We start from the raw sequence: 17,824 nt of genomic DNA on the forward strand, positions 1-17,824 counted from the left end.
AGGAAGGGCTTTGCATGGAGGCAGAGACCCTGAAATCTGCCTCCATAGTTCAAGAAATAGGTGGCATGGTGAAAGTGACTTTGGCACAAGGAAAAACATGTAATGCAGACTGGGAGGTCAACTGTGCAAACTTCCTCAGATCTGGAAGAGAAAAAGAGCATCTGAGCTCAAGAGAAGGATTAGGATAGCTCTGGCAAGGTCTTAGCCACTGCAGACAGCCTGATTAGGGAGATTACAGGGAAGAGCAGAAACTTCCTGCCATTCTGCAAGACAGAAAAACCTGCAGAAGAAACACCTAAAGTCTCACAGGGCTACACGTGGCAGCTGCTGCCTTTGCACAGGGAATAGCCAGAAACATTAGAGTGACACAGCAGACCAAGTTCGGTGCTCTTGCAATCTCCTGACCCCAACAGCGTGCAATCAGCCCACCAGTTCACTTCCATCTGTCCAGATACAACCACTGCAAAGCCTGAGCCACCTCCATCAATGTTTTCTGCAGTTAAATAATGACAGCAACACCTGCTTGCTCACTCCAGGGTTGCAGGGAAAACAACACTGACTTGAGGGGGGGGGGGTAAGAGAGGCAGAGGAAGGGAAGAAGAGGGAAGAAACAGTTCAGCACCAATAAAAGCTGCAAAGCACAGCAAAGAGGCTGGTCTTGTCCCCACCCTCTGGGAAGGGAGGAGGCAAGGGCTGTGGAGGGGCCACCAGTACAGAGCACATGGGAGCAGCACATGTGCGTGGCACATACTCCAGGGCTACAGCTCGCATCTCAGGGCTGCAACACCTCTGTGGTTTGCATGCAGACCTGAGCTGGGAAACGTGTCTCAGACCTGAATGACACCAGTGAGCAGCAGTTCAGCTGCTGACACATCTAGGCTCGCGCACAGCTCCTATAGCCCTATGCCCAGTGGTGCTCAGCCCGGCCCATACACTCATGCCGGCTCGCAGTGGGGATAGTTGGCACAAAAGAGGGAGTACAAAGGACAAGGTAAGGAGAAGAAAAATAATAGCTGGTGCCACACGCGCCTGAGCAGTAACAGCATGAAAAATTTTCAGATGAGAGGATCTGGAAGAGTGTGTGAAAGCCTGAGCAAACATATTCCCCATGCTTCCCCCAGCTCACCCCTCTCCAGCCCTCACACGCATCCCTTTTTGAGGCTGCTGACGTTATCAAACCTGCAATGTCCTTCAGTAAGAGTGACAAAAAACCCTTTCTTTTACTGCACATCGTTCAGCTCCTGAGCCATCAGCACGGCCCTGCATGACTAGGGCTGACTAGGGTGACTAGGGCAGATATGCTGGGAGACGGTAGTTTTCCTGTCCCTCCAACAGCACCTCTTGGCCCCATGATAGGGAAAAGTCTGCACACACCGTGCAGCAGGCTGCACTCAGTTTGCACCTGAACCCAGCCTGAAGAAACCCACCACACACCGCCTTACTGATCATGTACTCCCCACAACCCAAATGGAGCAGGTGTGAGAGGGAAGCATGACTTACTAGGCACACGGTTGATAGCTTTCAGGGGTCTCAGGACGCGGACAGTACGGATTGCAGACAAGTTAATGTTTTGCAGATCCAGGGAGTACTCCACCATCCTGCAGAAGGGCGGGGAGGGAGAGAGAGAGAGAGAGAGAGAGAGAGAGAGAACAAGATTTTTAAAACAATCCAAAATCTTGCCTTGAGTCACAGAGTTGTCATTTCTTCATCGAAAGATTTCTGGAAGTCATGAGGATTGAGTCTTTGGGAGCCCTCGGAGCAAATCTGAAGCCTCCATGAGCCCTCCGTGGACAGAACCAGAGCCCACAGCTCCTCCATGCAGAAAATGCAGCCTGTCCAGGGGACAGCAGCAAGCAGTGAGAGCGTGCCATGAGGACGCAGGCCAGAAGCTGCGATAACACTTACCTGCTGTGACCGTCAGGAGGGGAAGGAGCTACTAGAAGATGCCCCAAATGAGGAGCATGTGCTCCTGGCGAGAGCACGCATGCAGGCTGGACATTTCCCACGAGGCCAGGAGGAGCGGGAGCTGCACTAGCTGGTTCTGCTGAGCATTACCTGCAGCAGAGCAGGGTGTTCCCTGTGTTCCACTCATCTCACAGTGCAAGATGAGGTCCCTGGAGGCAGTTTCAGCTAACCTTTTTTATCTCACATTGAAGCAAACTCTCTACTTAAAGCGGTAACTGCTTCAGCTAGGTGGGAAGGCTTCTCCCATAGCTGTGAACCACTCCTTTCTGACACCAACCAAAAGGGGGAAAGCCTAATTTTAGGACATAGGCTAGACCTTAGCTTTCCTAACCCAACAGCATGCTCCCTAAATAACCTCAAAGTGCAAACAGCTACGACTAACACATTGGCTTTGCTGCAAGAGCTCCCTTCCTCACCCAGTATGGCAAATGTCCAGTAACTTGCCTGCCTCTTGAAAAGCACATCAAGAAACTGGATTATAACAACCATTTACCCTGGCTAGCAATTTCCACCTGAGGATCTCAAAGCATTTTGTTTATTTCAGTGAACATAAGTGCATGAGGCCTCTGGGAAGACATGGGCTGTTTGTCACCAGCTTCCCTGGAGGGACCCTGATGTGCAGAGGGGGTCAAGAGAGCGGCAAAGTTGGCAGGTGAAACAGCAGCAGAGTCAGGACAGAAATTGCTTCTCCTGAATCTTTTCTCAGATGTGAATAATGAAGCTACAAAAAGCTCCCTTTTCCTTGGCCTTTCAACATGCTCAAGAGATGAGGAGGGAACAGAGAACACAGCTTTTTGTAACTGCACCCCTTTTCAAACCAAAACCATTATAATTTATATGGAAAGACCCACAAGTCAATAGTCCAGTAATGTAAAGTCCACCCAAATCCCTCTGCCCAAGAACCACTGAGGAGTGAAATAAAGAGCTTAAGTGAGATGTTGAGGGGGAAATGGGATATAGCCAGTCTGTAAGAAATATCAGGGGGATGTCTTGAGTGAAACGGACTGATCCTTCCATCGATCACTCTCTTCACTCAAAAGGACCTTGAAGAGCAAATGTCTTGTTATCTGTCTACTCCTTTCACAAAAGGGACTTGTCAGAGTGATAGATTTTCAAACACAATGGGGTAAACCTGTCGAAGTGTTGTGATTATTCTCTCTCATGCTCTCTTTCTTTCTCTCCCTCGCTCCTTTCACTCTGTTCTCTCATGCACTTTTAGGGTAATTGCATGAAATAATTCTTCCTCTAAAATACAGTGGCATTCATTTACCTCCCTGGAGCTGTCAGTTCCACATACACTGAGTGCAGAAAGAGAGAGGAGGGATTTCATGCAGATAATCAAAATATTCACACACCCCAAAAAATGTAACCCCCCCAAAAAAACCCACCCTAAACCGAGCAGCAATACTTAGATAGCTTATAGAAAGCATTAGTGATAGACAGACTTGGGATCCGGTCAGATGAAATTAGGAAGGCGGTATTAAAGGAGGAGGAATGCACACTGATATAAATGCACAGACGTGACTACAGGGCATCACGCAAATGACATACCTGCGTGGTGCAGATGAACACAGTGCAAAGGACCTTGAGTAAGCACTGATCAACCTCGCTCCAAAACCATAAAGTAAGATTACCTCATCAGTGTGCTGTTGCTCCAGAATTAGACAGACCTGCTGAAACTTTAGAACTACGGTTACGGGCAAAGCACTGGATGGATGTAGCTGTATTACTCCCATGACATGGGCTAACATCTCTTCACAGCACAGTGATCTGGCACATAGCGGCAGCTTCACAACTGAAGGATTCCCTATGCTGCAGTCTATTACAGGGGGTAGGTATATACACAGAAACATAAACGTCTCCCAAGCTTGGTGAAGTCTCACGGAACATCCTTTCTTCTCCTAAAAAAACACGTCCCCTAGAGCACTAGGTTGAGGTCAGCCCTCTGAAGGCAAAAAAATTATTTTTGAGCAGTAGCAGAACAACCTGAAACACACTCTGTCAAATGCCAAATAAGCAAATAGCCAAAAAAATATATCTAAGTTCAAAAAGTGGTCTTTTCTGAACTACAAGCAACAAAATGAGAAGTCCTGAAGAACACCGTGACCCTCACAGAAACTGAGCACAGCGGAATAGCACAGGGCTAGGGCTGAGATAAAATCAGCAGACAGAGGTGATATCTTTTCTTAGACTTAGCCATGCAAAATCCATTTAAAGATACAACCTCCATTTACAAACCGTTCTAGTTTTGTCCTCTTGGGGCTACAACCACATTGCTAGTATTACAATGGGAGTCACCTTAACCAAGTGCACATTGCAGCCCTCCCCTACGTGGAATGAGCTTTCCACCTATATAGCACAGTCTACACATCATTAGAAAAGTAATAGTCATCAAAGTAGTGAGTGCGGGTCCTTTTGGAGCAAGACAAACACTACCCTAGCTGCAACTGCACACTTCAGAAAGCCAGCGAGCCAGCCTCCTGCAGCCCTTGGTGGCTACAGGTTTGCTTCAATTACGTTCCAGCTTAGCTAGAAAAAAGGTCAAACAGTCAATCACTACCAATTAAAACAGCAGGCTGTTCCTAAGGATGGGTCAGGGAAGGGCAACTGTTAATTTTTTTGGAGAAGAACTTCTAACAAAAACAAGCTCAGCCCTAGCAGGCCCAAGGGCTTCGGCTCGCTTAGCAGACCCCTTCTGCCTACAATTCTTCCTGAGGCCTCCTGGTCTTGACTGTAATAACAGAAACACATCTAGGATGCTTAAAACCCTGCAGATGAGTTATGCCTATTGTAGTCACGCAAATCATATCCAAAACAACTCCAACACAATTCCAGTACGATTTTGCATTACGGCTGCTCATTCTCAGCTTTTTGTTCCTGGTGATGGCTTTAGCATCAGCTTATGTTCACACTTCTCTTTGCACAAGAGTAGCATGCCCATACCATGATGGACTGCAGGTGACCAGGATGAAATGAAACTCCATTGATTAACAAAAGAAACCATTTTCTGTCTAGGTAAAACCACTGAATCCAAATGTCGCTTCCTTCCTCTGATGAAATGGGATCTCTAAGCAACTCTGCCGGAGTCTCTGGGCATCTGCAGCATTTCAGGGATTGCCAACCCAGCTGGTTTTGCTCTTATTTTTCTCCAGCCAGTCCTGCTCCCCTCTGCCTGGAAACCCTATACACGTAATTTCTCTAGGTTTGGGCTGTACCTAATCTTCAACTGCCACATGTGGAGGTGGTGAGAGGTTGACAGAGAGTCAAAAAGGCATGCCGCAAAAAGCAATCAGCCAGAAACTGGCAGCAGATTTACATCAGGAGGCTCGCATTTTCCCGTGTCTGTGTCTCAAGATCTTGCGATGGTGGATTAGGTGCATGGTGCTTATTTGAACTCTCAGGCAGGCACCCAACCTGCTGTGCTTGGATCTTTATCGCACCAGCAACCTGGGCAACCAAGAGCAAGGAAACATTAAAGCTAGTACAAAACAGTTGCCTCCTCATTAAACTCCAGAAGCTTTCCAGGCTCCTTGTCCTTGCTTTGTGGCAGCTTGGTGCCATCAGCAAGAGTAGCCCCCCCCAACCTGACTGCCCTTCATCTACTTCTCCCCTCTTTGACTGCTTTAAGCATGCCTTGTTTGTAAAAAGCTTAGTTTCTTTAAGGTCCAGAGGCAATCAGACAAAGTCTAGGATGTGGAAAAAAAAAAAAAAGCCTGTGCTGGTTGTGAGCTGTCCTTTCCCCTTATTGTGATGGGGCAGGGGGAACGTGTCTCTCCCAAGGGAAACAGCAGCTCATTTCTGGCACCACTAACATATTTTGCTGTCTCTGGCGTGGGTGGGTGAGTGCAGGGGCAGGTTAGGAAGCTGGAACTATGCTAAAATCAGAGAGAAACTCCTGATCTGTGATGGAATTTGAGCACTGAGCTGCCAAGATAATTGAATTTATACAGTAATTCTTCCCTCGCTAAAGATTTTCTTCTTCAAAACTTTCTGCATGAAACTCTTCTGGAAGGAGAGGGGATTGACGCACGCACTGTCCTCATGCCATACAGCTCAAGCTTGATGCATGGTGGGAACGCTGACAGAGTGCAAAATGAGACAGGGGCACAGCATGCATGGGGTTCATTCTGGAGAAGCAGGGGGGAGGCCTGACAGGGAATGCCTCTCCATTCAAGCTCTACCTCCATCCCCACTCTCAAGGTATCCCACCTCCTCCCTACCCCCTCACTCTCTTTACATCCCTCTGACTCATGCCCGCCTGCAACATATCCACTTCTCATTTTAATCTTCCTTCTTAACTTCCAGTTCTTCCATTTGCCCCTTGCCTTTCCTTCATCTTTTTCCACTTTGCCTCATATCCTTCAATTCCCTTCCCAATCCTTTCTTTCCTCTTCCATCTTCCTCTTCATTCCTTTTGTCCCTTTCCCTACTGATCATCTTCCTCTTCATTCCTTTTGTCCCTTTCTCTACTGATCATCTTCCTGCTTCCTCCTCTGACTTAGTCTCTGCCTTGCTGATAAATGTTAGCCTACGCCCAAGTAAGTCTACTCAGCTGAACACACAAGAGACCTTGACTTTAAGAGAGACAAGACCAAGCTAGCATGGGGAACAAGTGAGCAATTTGTTAGCACATTGACCCTGTCCAGAAAGCACCTGGTCTGGTGTACCTCCATCCCATGCCAAGCCACTAGAGCAGACAGCAAGCACATGGGGACAACGGGACATGCAAACCTTCACTGCTCATGAGGTCTCAACAACAGCAGAATAGCTTAGTCAGTTACAGCTTGGCACTTCTTTTGCTCCTTTGCACCCATGAGCTCGAGAATAGGTTTGGATCTGTCTTGGCACTCTCCACTTCTCCAGCAGCAATGAAACCCGGGAGAGAAGAGCAATACTCATTGACCAACAGCAGAAATGCATGGCCAGTGTGGCTCTGTGCCAGGCACGGGAGAGCAGACTGACCAGCAGGATGGAGGAATAAAAGCTAAGACTATTTAAAACAGACATAGCAAGAATATGAAAATCATGTGAGGAGTCCAGAAAATTCAGACTTTATCTTACTGTATGTGTAACCCAAGATAATGTACCTGGCTAGCAGCTTCCTTGCAATTACATTTGATGAAATCCATTATTAAAATAGTTCAAACATTACCATTTACCTCTTCATATTTACATCATCTTATACCTTTATTAAATACTTATAAACTTTCCTAATCTTAGTTCCTGAACTTCTATTTGCTGAAAATTAACAGCCAAGACATAATATTTAAAATGTATTCTGGAAGCATTCATGAAAAATACAGAAGCAGTATTTTTCTTATGACACAAAGCCAATATGTTTTTGTCAAATTCAAAAGCTGCCTAATTCCCCTTCTCTGATAGGGGTTTTCAATTGAAATCTAATTAACTGCAGTCTAATCAATTCATATTTCTTTGTCAAATAAATTTGGTTTGGCACTGAAGCCAGAAACTTCGTGGCTGTGACTTCCTAGCTGTAATTTCAGGCTTCCTATGAGTCTCTGTACAAAGTGAAGATTTTCCTGCCTGTAGACTTTTATTTGGTCCTTGCATCTACGAGCACCTGGGGTGACCAAGGCAGAAGATTGTTTGGTTGCTCTCTGTTCCAAATTCCTTCAGCTCCTCAGCTATGTCAGTGGTCCAAGCCTGATGTGTACCTATACCATGACCAGATGTGATTTAACCGATGTCTCTCTGTGTACAAAAATATGCCTATCTATCCTTAGCTACTTGATTTGGCCATCAAATTCCACAAACTGGAATTTCTATCACTTTGAAGATCCAGAACATAGGAGTCACAGGGAAAATATAAGATTAAGTCTGCCACTTTTCCCTTTTTAATTCAGATGTCGGTGCCAGAAGTTGGGGCTGACATATCTCCGCTTACCAAAGTGTCCATCCCCCTGATACATGAGCCATGCATGAGCCATCCCACAGTTCAAGTCTCCCACCTGCGATTTGTGTATGGGGGGGTGAGAGACTGATTTACCCCTAAATCCTCCCACTTCTGTAGTACACACAAGGATGAGAGGAAGGTCTCACTGCCTCTGCTCTGGCTTCAAAGACTGTAGCTACAACACAAAGAAGGAGCAAAACTGGTCCTCTCACTGGACAATGTACTCCCGTGGTCCCATATCTCCCCTCTTATATTAATGAGCCATTCTGATGAAAGGAAATTAAAAAGCACATGCATTGTTAGATCCACCCAGTCCTGGCCCTCTGTGGCCAAATATATAGCAGTGGGCAGGAGACATGGAGAACGGGGCTGGCCAGGCTCCCACAGGGGCTCTACTAGCTGAATCTGTGGTGTACAAAAAAGGGAGGGCAGGCAGCAAAATCCACTTACTGGTGCCCATGACTGCCTGGATAGCAGGGACCATCAGGGCTGGAGCAACAGCAAGGAGGCAGGAGGAAGAGCACGCAGCTGAACAGCTAGAGCATGGGGCACGTGTGGCATTCAAGACACCTCCTGTCAGTCCTTGCTAAGGCTGGACTTGCCCTAGCTTGTACACAATGAAACCTGTAAGCAGGCACGCACCGGTAAGGGAGGAATCCAATCTCTCACAGACACATCTGGAGACGTCAGAAGCAGAGCCAGGTTTTGACAAGGCCTGCCCAGATGCTGGGCAAGAGAGGAGGGCTACTGCTTCCACCCCAAGTCTGCAGCTACAGGACACACACATACCAGGAGAGAGGGGAGGGAAAAAAATAAATAATAATAAAAAAATCACACAGCCCATGGATGCAGGCTACTTGCCAGCCCCAGGACTGCAGGGCTCCTGGTTGGGGCCTTTTATTTTTTTTTTTTTTTATTTTATTTTTTTTTAAGATTTCTGTACCATGCCAGACCTTTTGTTCTACAGCTGGAGCCACATCCTTACTTGCCCCCGAAGGTCCCTGGGGCCATGGCAAAAATTAAAAACTCTTTCTAGGTGTCCCCTTTTCCCTGCTCAGAGAGTTGTGTTGTGGGCCACGGCCTCATTTCCTTCACTTGCTCACAGCTGCAAGAAGGCACAACCTTTACTGGTGTATTGGGAATGGGCAGGGGCTTCAGACAGCATGGGGCACCAGCCCACACGGGCTGGGCTAAGCACATGCAGCCCCCCAGCCACATCAGGGCTGCAGTCACCTATGGACTCCTCCTTAAAAGTGTTGTCTTCACAGATGCTCTGGCTCCCAACTGACAGGTTATTTGGACCTGATCTTTTGCTATATGGACGTAGGTTGCTCTGTGGTGCAGGAGGCACAGGGCTGCCAGGCAGCCCCCAGCACTGATCCTGGTATCAGCTCACTTGATATATACTTGAAGAGCAAGCCGTGCAGGTATTTACCGATGTTTTGCACAGTTTGGTGCCTCCGGGGCCAGGCTTCAAAATGCACCCTAAATAGATGAGCCGAACTCCTTTCAACACCTACCGTAGAAAGGATAGAATAACATCATATGGGATGTGGCCAGACATTACATAGTACGCCTCTAAATTGCTCTGCAAACCACAGTGTACTCAGCTAAGTAGTCCTGCTTATCTCTTTTAAAGTTAGAGCTCATCAAGCTGCAAAAAGGCAACTCTCCGCTGACATAAAAGCTGGAAGATAGAAGTAAAGAAAAAAAAATCCCTTGCTAGTAAAACAAGGACTGCAAAAATTGCATCCTTTTTTCCTCCTTTATAAAAAAAATAAAGAGGCTATAATTCTGTTAGTAAAAAGACATTTCTTCAGAGTGTGATAGATCAACTACTAATTACACAGTCAGGTCCAGAGTTATGATGCTTAGTATTAAAAAAATAACCTGCAACTGTCCTCCCTCCAGTACAAAACATTTTAACTTCTTGCTTTTGATTGCTCTGCAAGCAGAAACTGCTGAAAGCTTCCAGAGCCTGTGATACTAGTCCCTTGCTGCCTGGAATGTGATTATTTCACACCCCTGAACACTCAGATTTCTCTCCAAACTGTGTACTAAGACAAAACGTCAGAGTTTCTTAATAGTTTTTAAGACATGATACGAAAAGACATAAGCGGGTTTTCACACTGTGATAAGAAAGCCAGAGGGACTCGCCAAGCTCAGATGACTGAAGACGAGCAACGGGGCCTCACTTCTGAAAACCGGGAGTCTGAACACAGGCTCTGTGTTCCATTGCTTAGGGGAGAAAAAATAAAAGAAAAAAGAGTGTCTGCATTTTGGTCCTGCAAGCCTGCTAGTGTTGCCTTTTTTTTTTTTTAAATAAAGCTAAAGATTCACATGGTAGTGAAGTAGCTTTTAGGGAGGCAAAAAATCAGAGGCAATAATTGAGAACTACACATAACATTCAGGGTACCACTGCCTCCTTGTTTTGATTCTTCTCTGGTGTGATTCATTTCGTTTTGATGACTGCTTTCATTTCAATATGTTGCACATCTATGGGTAGTTTTACTAGGAGAAAGCAAATGAAATAATTAGTATCATTAAGGAGGAAAAGGTGAGCGTGTGTTGGGGGGGGGAGGGCTGTGCTTCTGATATTTCTGCCTTTGGTTAAGATGCTATATAGCCTACTGCTTGTTGGTTTCCATCTTCATGTGATCACTGCTTGAAACACCTAATTGTTGTACTTACTACAGTTTTCTTTAACTTGCCATAATTTTATAGAAACTTTAATTTGGCATCAAAGATTAGCTGACTAGGATTTTCTGATCATTCTACTGTTTACACTGCTGCTAATAAGTATTTAATGGTCTGAGATTTTAAAGTCATAACTATGCAAATTCTGGCCAGGTCCCTGAAGGACCATAGTTAATTAAAAGCAAAGAGAACACAGAAGATTGGCAACACACTTCCCCATCTTGCAAGATTAAGGCTAACTGCTCTGTTTCAGGCTAAGGGGTATCTTCCCAGCATGGAAGGGCTCCATTTCCTGGGAACAGGTGGGCATTTGAGGCTGTGGGACTAGTACCTGTCACCCTCCAGAGAGCTGCCAGCCCCCTTTCCTGGGCTGAAATGCGGAAGGATGAACTTGGGGCCGTAAGTGTAAACTGGTGAGTTCCCAGCAAGAAGAGAGTCAGTGTTCAGAGGTACATGGACTGATGCTGCACAGGTTTGAAAAGAGCTTGGATGGATGGATTCGGGAAGCAGCATCACTGCAGGTTTATGGAAGAAAGGACACAATATCTAAGGAATTAGGGGAAGCAGAAACCAAGGACAATAGAAAACTATCAGAGAGAAAGTACAAATAATAATAATCTCAAGTTAACAGAGAGCAATACTTTCCAGGCTCCCAGTGTGGAAGCTGCATAAAGCACCCCTGAAGAAGCAGCTAGCCAAAAGGCACAGGGAGCAAGAAGAAATGTTCTGCTCAATCTAAAGGGCTATCAGGCATACCCAAGAAGGGATCTCCAGCGGTACAAAGAGGCCAGAAAACCCTCTCCACAGGCTGCATAACTACTCAGAAAGGAAAGGATGCTTTGGAAAAGAAATTAAGATATCAGGACAGTTGTGCTGCCATACTATAAGTGAAAGGAGATTAAAAAAAGCAAACTTAGGAAGGTTTTCAAACTTCCAGGACAATATTTACCCATGATGATACATTTTCAAATTAAATTGTTTTGCTTATCATGATATACCCCACAGGTTATAGACAATTCTGAAGAAGATGGACAAGAAATACTCAGCTGAGCTCCTTGTTGGCCCATCCTGGCCAACAGGCAAAACAGATGATGGAGTAATCTGGTAAAGAACTGCTGGCTTGGCCAGCCACATAGGGCAGGAGACTTGCAGAGCACTGGGCTACTCCTGGAGAAGCGGAAACATTAGCCAGTATTTCATTAGAAAAAGAATTCGTTTTTAGGGAACTGAGAGACAGACCAGTCAGGAGATTGGTAAATGAAAGACCAAAGGTGAAAGTAATGAAATTAGGAAAAAAGTTAATTCTTACAGAGCCTTCATATCAAGAACAAAACTAATCAAGACACTAAAAGATGTAAAGATGAGAAAAATTGTATCGTCTATACAGCAGTGCCAGGGGCCTGAACAATAAAGATAATAGAAATTGTTCATTTTATGAGCATAAACAGCCTAAATAGCATTAAGAAAGCCTGGTGGGAAGATCTGCATGAAAGGAATATTAAAATCAATGATTTTAACCTAGCTAGGGAGGCTCAAGTGGACGGAAAGGGAGGGGGAGCAGCACACTCTGTCAAAAATGGCATTTTCTAGTACAGAATCAGTGACAATTTGGAAATGAATACTTATGGATTAGTATTCTGCCATATAAAGCAGAGAATTCCTCCTGGGTAGAGAAATGGGCTGACAGGAGCCTCATGAAATTCAACAGACAAATGCAAGGAAGGTCCTGCACCTGTGCTGGACTGACCTGCTGCCTAAGGACTGATGGGTAGTGGCTCTGCTGAAAAGGACCTGTGGGTCCTGGGGGACAGCAGGCAACACATAGTCCATACAAAGAAGGCTGATGGCATACCAAGCTCCACCAACACAAGTGCAGCCAGTAGATGAGGGAAGGGATTATCCCCTTTACTTTGCACTCTGTAGACCACATCTGGAATAGCACATTCAGTTTTGGGCCCCCCAATACAAGAAAGATGTTGATAAATGGAGCAAGTTCAGTGGAGGGTCACCAAGATGCTCAGAGGCTCGAGCACTCGCCCTGTGCGGAGAGGCTGAGGGATGGAGCTTATTCAACCTGGAGAGAAGATTATTTTGGAGGGACCTAACAGCAGCGCCTTGGTACCTATGAGGAGGTCAGTAAGGAGATGAAGCCAGGTTTTTCACAGTGGTGCAGGGCAGGAGAATAAGACACAATGAACAGAAATCCAAGCAGGGAAGGGAGGTTCAGACTTGTTACAGAGATAAATCAGCAGTGGGGCTGGGGCCCAGAGAGGTCGTACAGTCTGTCTGTGGTGGTTTTCAAGACTTGACTAGACAACTCTGAACAACCTAGCTTTAGTTTGTTGTTGACCCTCCTTTAAACAAGATTGGACTGGAGACCTCACAAGGTCCTTTCCAACATGAATTATCTTATGATCCTATGGATGTGATTAGGTATGTCCAGATCACACTAGAAAACAGGCTGACTAGCTCTCTTGGTATTGGTCCATAATTCATAGGAATAAAATGCTCCCCTTATCCATCTGTAAGTGTTGAATTTGGTCAACATGTGTTGGGGACACCAAAATCTCCTTGCAGTTTCCCAGCATTTACAGTGATGGGCCTTACAACTCAAAGAAAAATGCATTTAAGGATGGAAGATACAGAGACTGTTAAGTGTTTTGGGTTTTTTTTAATCATAGAACTTAAAGCTAGGACTACTTGATTATGTGTGCTATGTACAAATCAAGTAAGGTCAATCAACAGTCCTAGATATACTTTGTGGATTAGAAAGGCCATATTCATGAAGTTGAAAACACACAGAAACAGCCATGCATCAAACCAGTCAGGATAAAGACTTTAATTCATGAACTGTGAATGACAATCAAGTGGTATTTAGGAATATTTATCAGGTATGCAAGAAGCTTCAGTAGAGAAAAGAAAGCTGAACGGGCTAAAAAGATAGTACAACATAAGTGAAAGCAAAAGCAGCAATGTAATAGCAAGAGAGGGGAAGTTGATACCAATGAATATAAATTAGGAAATGGAAATTGTAGAAAAATTTGTAAGAGAATTGAACGAGCACATAAAATGGTACAAGTTAATCACTGGAACAAGAAAACAGAATTGTCACAAACAGTGTAAAAAGGCAGAAAACTTCAATTAAAAAAGTTCTATGGGGAAGGTCTGATGATGTATGTGTACCATAGATGATAATGAGCTAGTTTCAGCTCCAGCTGTGATCAAGTATTTTAGGCTGTGTCTATCAAAATAGGGGTACTCTAAGATAAGCAGGCCTGGGCAATTTGTATCCAAGAGTTTTAAAAGAGATGGCCAAAAAAGATCTGGACCCATACTAATGATTTTTGATTAGTCTCAGAAAACTGGGAAAGCGTCCAAGGGTCAGAGAAATTCTGATATTGTGCCAGTACTTTAGAAACACAGTGATCTCAGTAGGCTGACTGGACTGATGCTGATCACAGTACAGTAATGAAATCATCAATATGCAGCTTTGATAGATTATGGATTAAAAGTGGATAATGAAATTAACCATAATCAACACAGGTTTAAGGAAAAATAGACATCAAACTAATGTGCTATAATTTCTTATGAGATTACAAGTCTGGTTCACACAAGTGATTATGTTGATATGGCTGGAATGATATGAAATCATCATGACATACATTAGCTGGAGAAAAACTGGCTAAGTAATAAACCTCATATGCAACAGCAAATGGGGACTCATTCGTGAGCAGATGTACTTCTGTAATGCACAATTCTTGCTGCTCTGTTCTTTATTTATTTATCACAACCTGGCAGAAAATTAAAAAATATCACTGATGGATTATGCAGTTGAAGCATATTTTTGGGAGAACAGAAAAAGAAATAAAGAGGACAAGTCAGCGATATAGAACAGTATGAACTGCTTTGGAAATGCAAATATGTATTCCAGTGTGAACAAATGTAACAGCATACATCTGGGAACAAAGTTTGCTGTTCCTACTACTAGGAAGGGATTTTCTCTCTTCAGAAGAGGAGACAGAGGGGAAAAACACCCAAACAATCAAGCTTGGAGCCAATGGAGAAAGCAGCTGAATGAATTGATAAGGAGATGCAGTGCTTGGTTAGATGGGCTACCACAATCCTTGGCTGTAGGAACAAGGAAATTTCAGGCTAGAATAGAGATACTGTATTACCACTGAAGGTACTGAAGTGGCTACAGAGTACTATGTCTTGTTCTGATGTCCACCTCTTTTAGAAGCTGTTAAAGAACACTGCAGGTGCATCTTAAAATGCCAAAATATACAAAGTCATGCCATTCCTCTCATCAAAGGCAAGGTTAGGATGGGATTTGACCACAGCTTACGAGATCTACATGGCAAGCTCCAGTGTGATAATGGAGAGAGGCAAAGACGAGGCATTCTCTGAAAGATACACCAGCCTCTCCTCAGCCGTTGGACTCCAAGCAGCAAGTAAGTAGGGAAAGGTTTTGGACATATTCTGGGCACATGCTTGTCATCACAATCATCCCCTGGCCATGTAGTGAAGCCCTCTCCCCCTTAACCTACCTATTTACACAAGTAAAGTGCATACCAGAACATGTCATGGGGATGCCACAGAAGAGAGCAGAGACATAGTTCCCACCACAGATTGCTAATTAGAGCACTTGGCTGGAGAGAGGCAGAACAAACATACTCTCAGTGGAATTAATGCCCCCAGACCAGGCAGGTTTCGTGAATTCACTCCTTGCACAGGGACCCTCAGGACAATCATGCAAAGGGACATCTCCTTTCCCTGAGGCACAGTAGCATCATCTCCAACCGCATGTGAACACAACTGCTTCACGAAGTAGAGCAAGCAGGAGAAATTGCTCACTCTTTTTGCTGGACAACTGCCTGTCTTAAAAAGCTGATGAGAGCTAGCCTAGAAGTAACTAACTTTTCTCCTAAATTCATGCACGTAGAGACACTGGCCTACACTTCCAACACAATTAGTGTTCACATTATCTTAGCTTTCAAAACTTAGTAGGCTCTCAACTTTAGAAAGCTGCTCTTTGAAGTTGCCTCAGATCAAGCTCTCCAAATGCACCCATCACTGTGGGAAACAAATGGTGAGACCTAATCACAAACACAGGGGAAGAGGGACTCCCACCAGGACAACTAGTGATGAGCACAGTCTGCTCAGAACATCTGGGAATCTGCAACCTCCTGTTGCCAGCGAGCAGTTGGGAACTGGAGCATCGGCAAGCTGAATCGGCAGCCCTCCTTGCTTGTGCACACAAGGGCATTGGCATTCTTCAACCCAAATTACCTTGCTTGGTTTTAGGAGCTCAGAGGGGAACAATGAAGGAGAGTGTTGACTTAGGACTGTTGTTTTGGGTTTTTTTTCTAATCCTTTCTCCAAAAAATGTGTTGAAGGTGTTTGGGGGGGAAGGATGGTGCGAGAGGGGAGAAAGTTCTGGTGATGTCAGCTCCTATTCCCATGGAAACTGAACATTTTTAGTGACAATGGAGTCTTCCTCCATGAGCTGCCGGGTTGCATGGGGAACAGGGGCAAGCAGGGCAGGGGCACACGAGGGAATTCAGCTAACTAAAACTATAGCTTTTGGCTTTCCAAGGAAATGAGGACAAACTACAAATGAATGCCTGAATACAAGGTTTACGTAACCAAAACACGGTCTGGGGCAACGGCAGCAAATAATCGTTATACTCTGTGATAAAACATGCTGTCATGCAGCTAGCCAGATGGAGGTATCTCAACTGCCCAGGAACACCTGACAGAACATTTCTTGCTTGCACTTTGCTTTTCCATGCTACAGTTTATTCTTCCAACCTTTGCTGCCTTGTTGGTATTTACTTGGAAAGGGAGAAGGGAAGAGAAGGGGCTGGGAAGTACAGTCCTTATTCTTGAAATTGAGAGAAGCTGCATGTCTTCGAGGCAGCGTGTTACTTCCCAACATCACGGACGTTTTCTTGAGAGCCAAATTTATGACCTCCCTTGCAGGCAATGAGAGTCCAGGACCATGAAAAGGAGAAGGCCCTTAGAGAAAAATGATTAGCCTCTGATCAGGATCTAACTCACTGGCATGGAGAAAACATGCAAGACCTAATGCTGGATGTCTTCTCTTAGTCAGAAAGCTAAGGCAGCATCTGGACGCAGAGTAAGCTGAAGACATGATCCAGGAGTGGGACCAATCAGAATAAAGCTTAGTGCTTAAATTTGAGGTTAAATAAAAGCCTACAGTCTGTATGTAAGGGCAAGTTTGAGCCTTGGATTTGATTTAAACAGTGCAGACAATTTTAATGAATTTCAGAGAATAATGAATTAATAACCACAAGTTTTTAACTCAAAATACATTATATAGTCATTAGCTCTATATAACTAAATGGAAAAATCTTTCTTTAGCATAAGTCTTTTGAGATCAGATATTCTAATGAGATTACTATCACTCAGCCTAATACCTCATGAGGACAATTGTGTAGAAATCGGGAAACAAATTGCTTTCAGTTTTGGACCTGAAATGAAAAATCCTCCACACTGATTATTTTATACCTAATGAGTTGATTTTAAGTCTCCTTGGCATTAAAAGGACTTCAGATATGAGCTTTTTTCCTAGTACTGCTATCAGATGCACAAAAGACTCTCTCTGTCCTCAAATTTCTGCCAGCAATGGTGACAGAGGGAAATATGTAAATGGGGTTTACTCCCTTCTCATCTAGATAGCACGGATTTCACTTGTTTCCTGCATGGGGTAAGCACTTGAGCTCACCCTTTTTCATTTAGCATTACCCCACCAATTTCTTCATCTCCCCAGATAACACCTGTCACATACTATGACTGCAGGGACACCAGGTAGAGCAAGATTCCCCTTCCCAATCCTTTTACCCCATATGCCGGCAATCCTGTGCCCACATGGAGCAGACCCTTCCTCCCAGCATACTGCAGCACATCACCCACATGGAGGAGCACTGTGGGTTCCAAGGTTCCCCTTTAAAACACACCTGTTTTCCCTTTTCTCCTCAAAGGCTGCTGTGGTAGGGTCTCGCTTTCCCTGCATCCAGTCACCAGCAATTTTGCCACCAGGAGCCCAGGCTAGAACATACAATGATTTGGCTTTTCTCACTACCATGTGTCAGGTGCTTTAACTTAGCATTTCCTGATGAACTTGCAGTCCCCATGACAGGCCATTTTAAATCAGATGCTAATTATAGCAGGCTCAGCCACAAGAAAAGTCTTCCCATCTCACACATGTTGTCTTAATTCAGAAAA

At 44.7% G+C, this 17,824-nt stretch overlaps 1 protein-coding gene across 1 annotated transcript in view; it reads right to left on the bottom strand.

Annotated features, from left to right (window-relative positions):
- Positions 1–17,824, bottom strand: part of CACNA1I (calcium voltage-gated channel subunit alpha1 I) — a 166,020-nt gene that overhangs the window by 71,754 nt on the left and 76,442 nt on the right. The window contains exon 4 of the mRNA XM_059817088.1: positions 1,501–1,598. Coding sequence (XP_059673071.1) covers positions 1,501–1,598 — 98 coding nt within the window. The remainder of the gene's footprint in view (positions 1–1,500; positions 1,599–17,824) is intronic.

Source organism: Gavia stellata, chromosome 4, assembly GCF_030936135.1.
Source record: "Gavia stellata isolate bGavSte3 chromosome 4, bGavSte3.hap2, whole genome shotgun sequence".
In the NCBI taxonomy this organism is placed as follows: domain Eukaryota; kingdom Metazoa; phylum Chordata; class Aves; order Gaviiformes; family Gaviidae; genus Gavia; species Gavia stellata.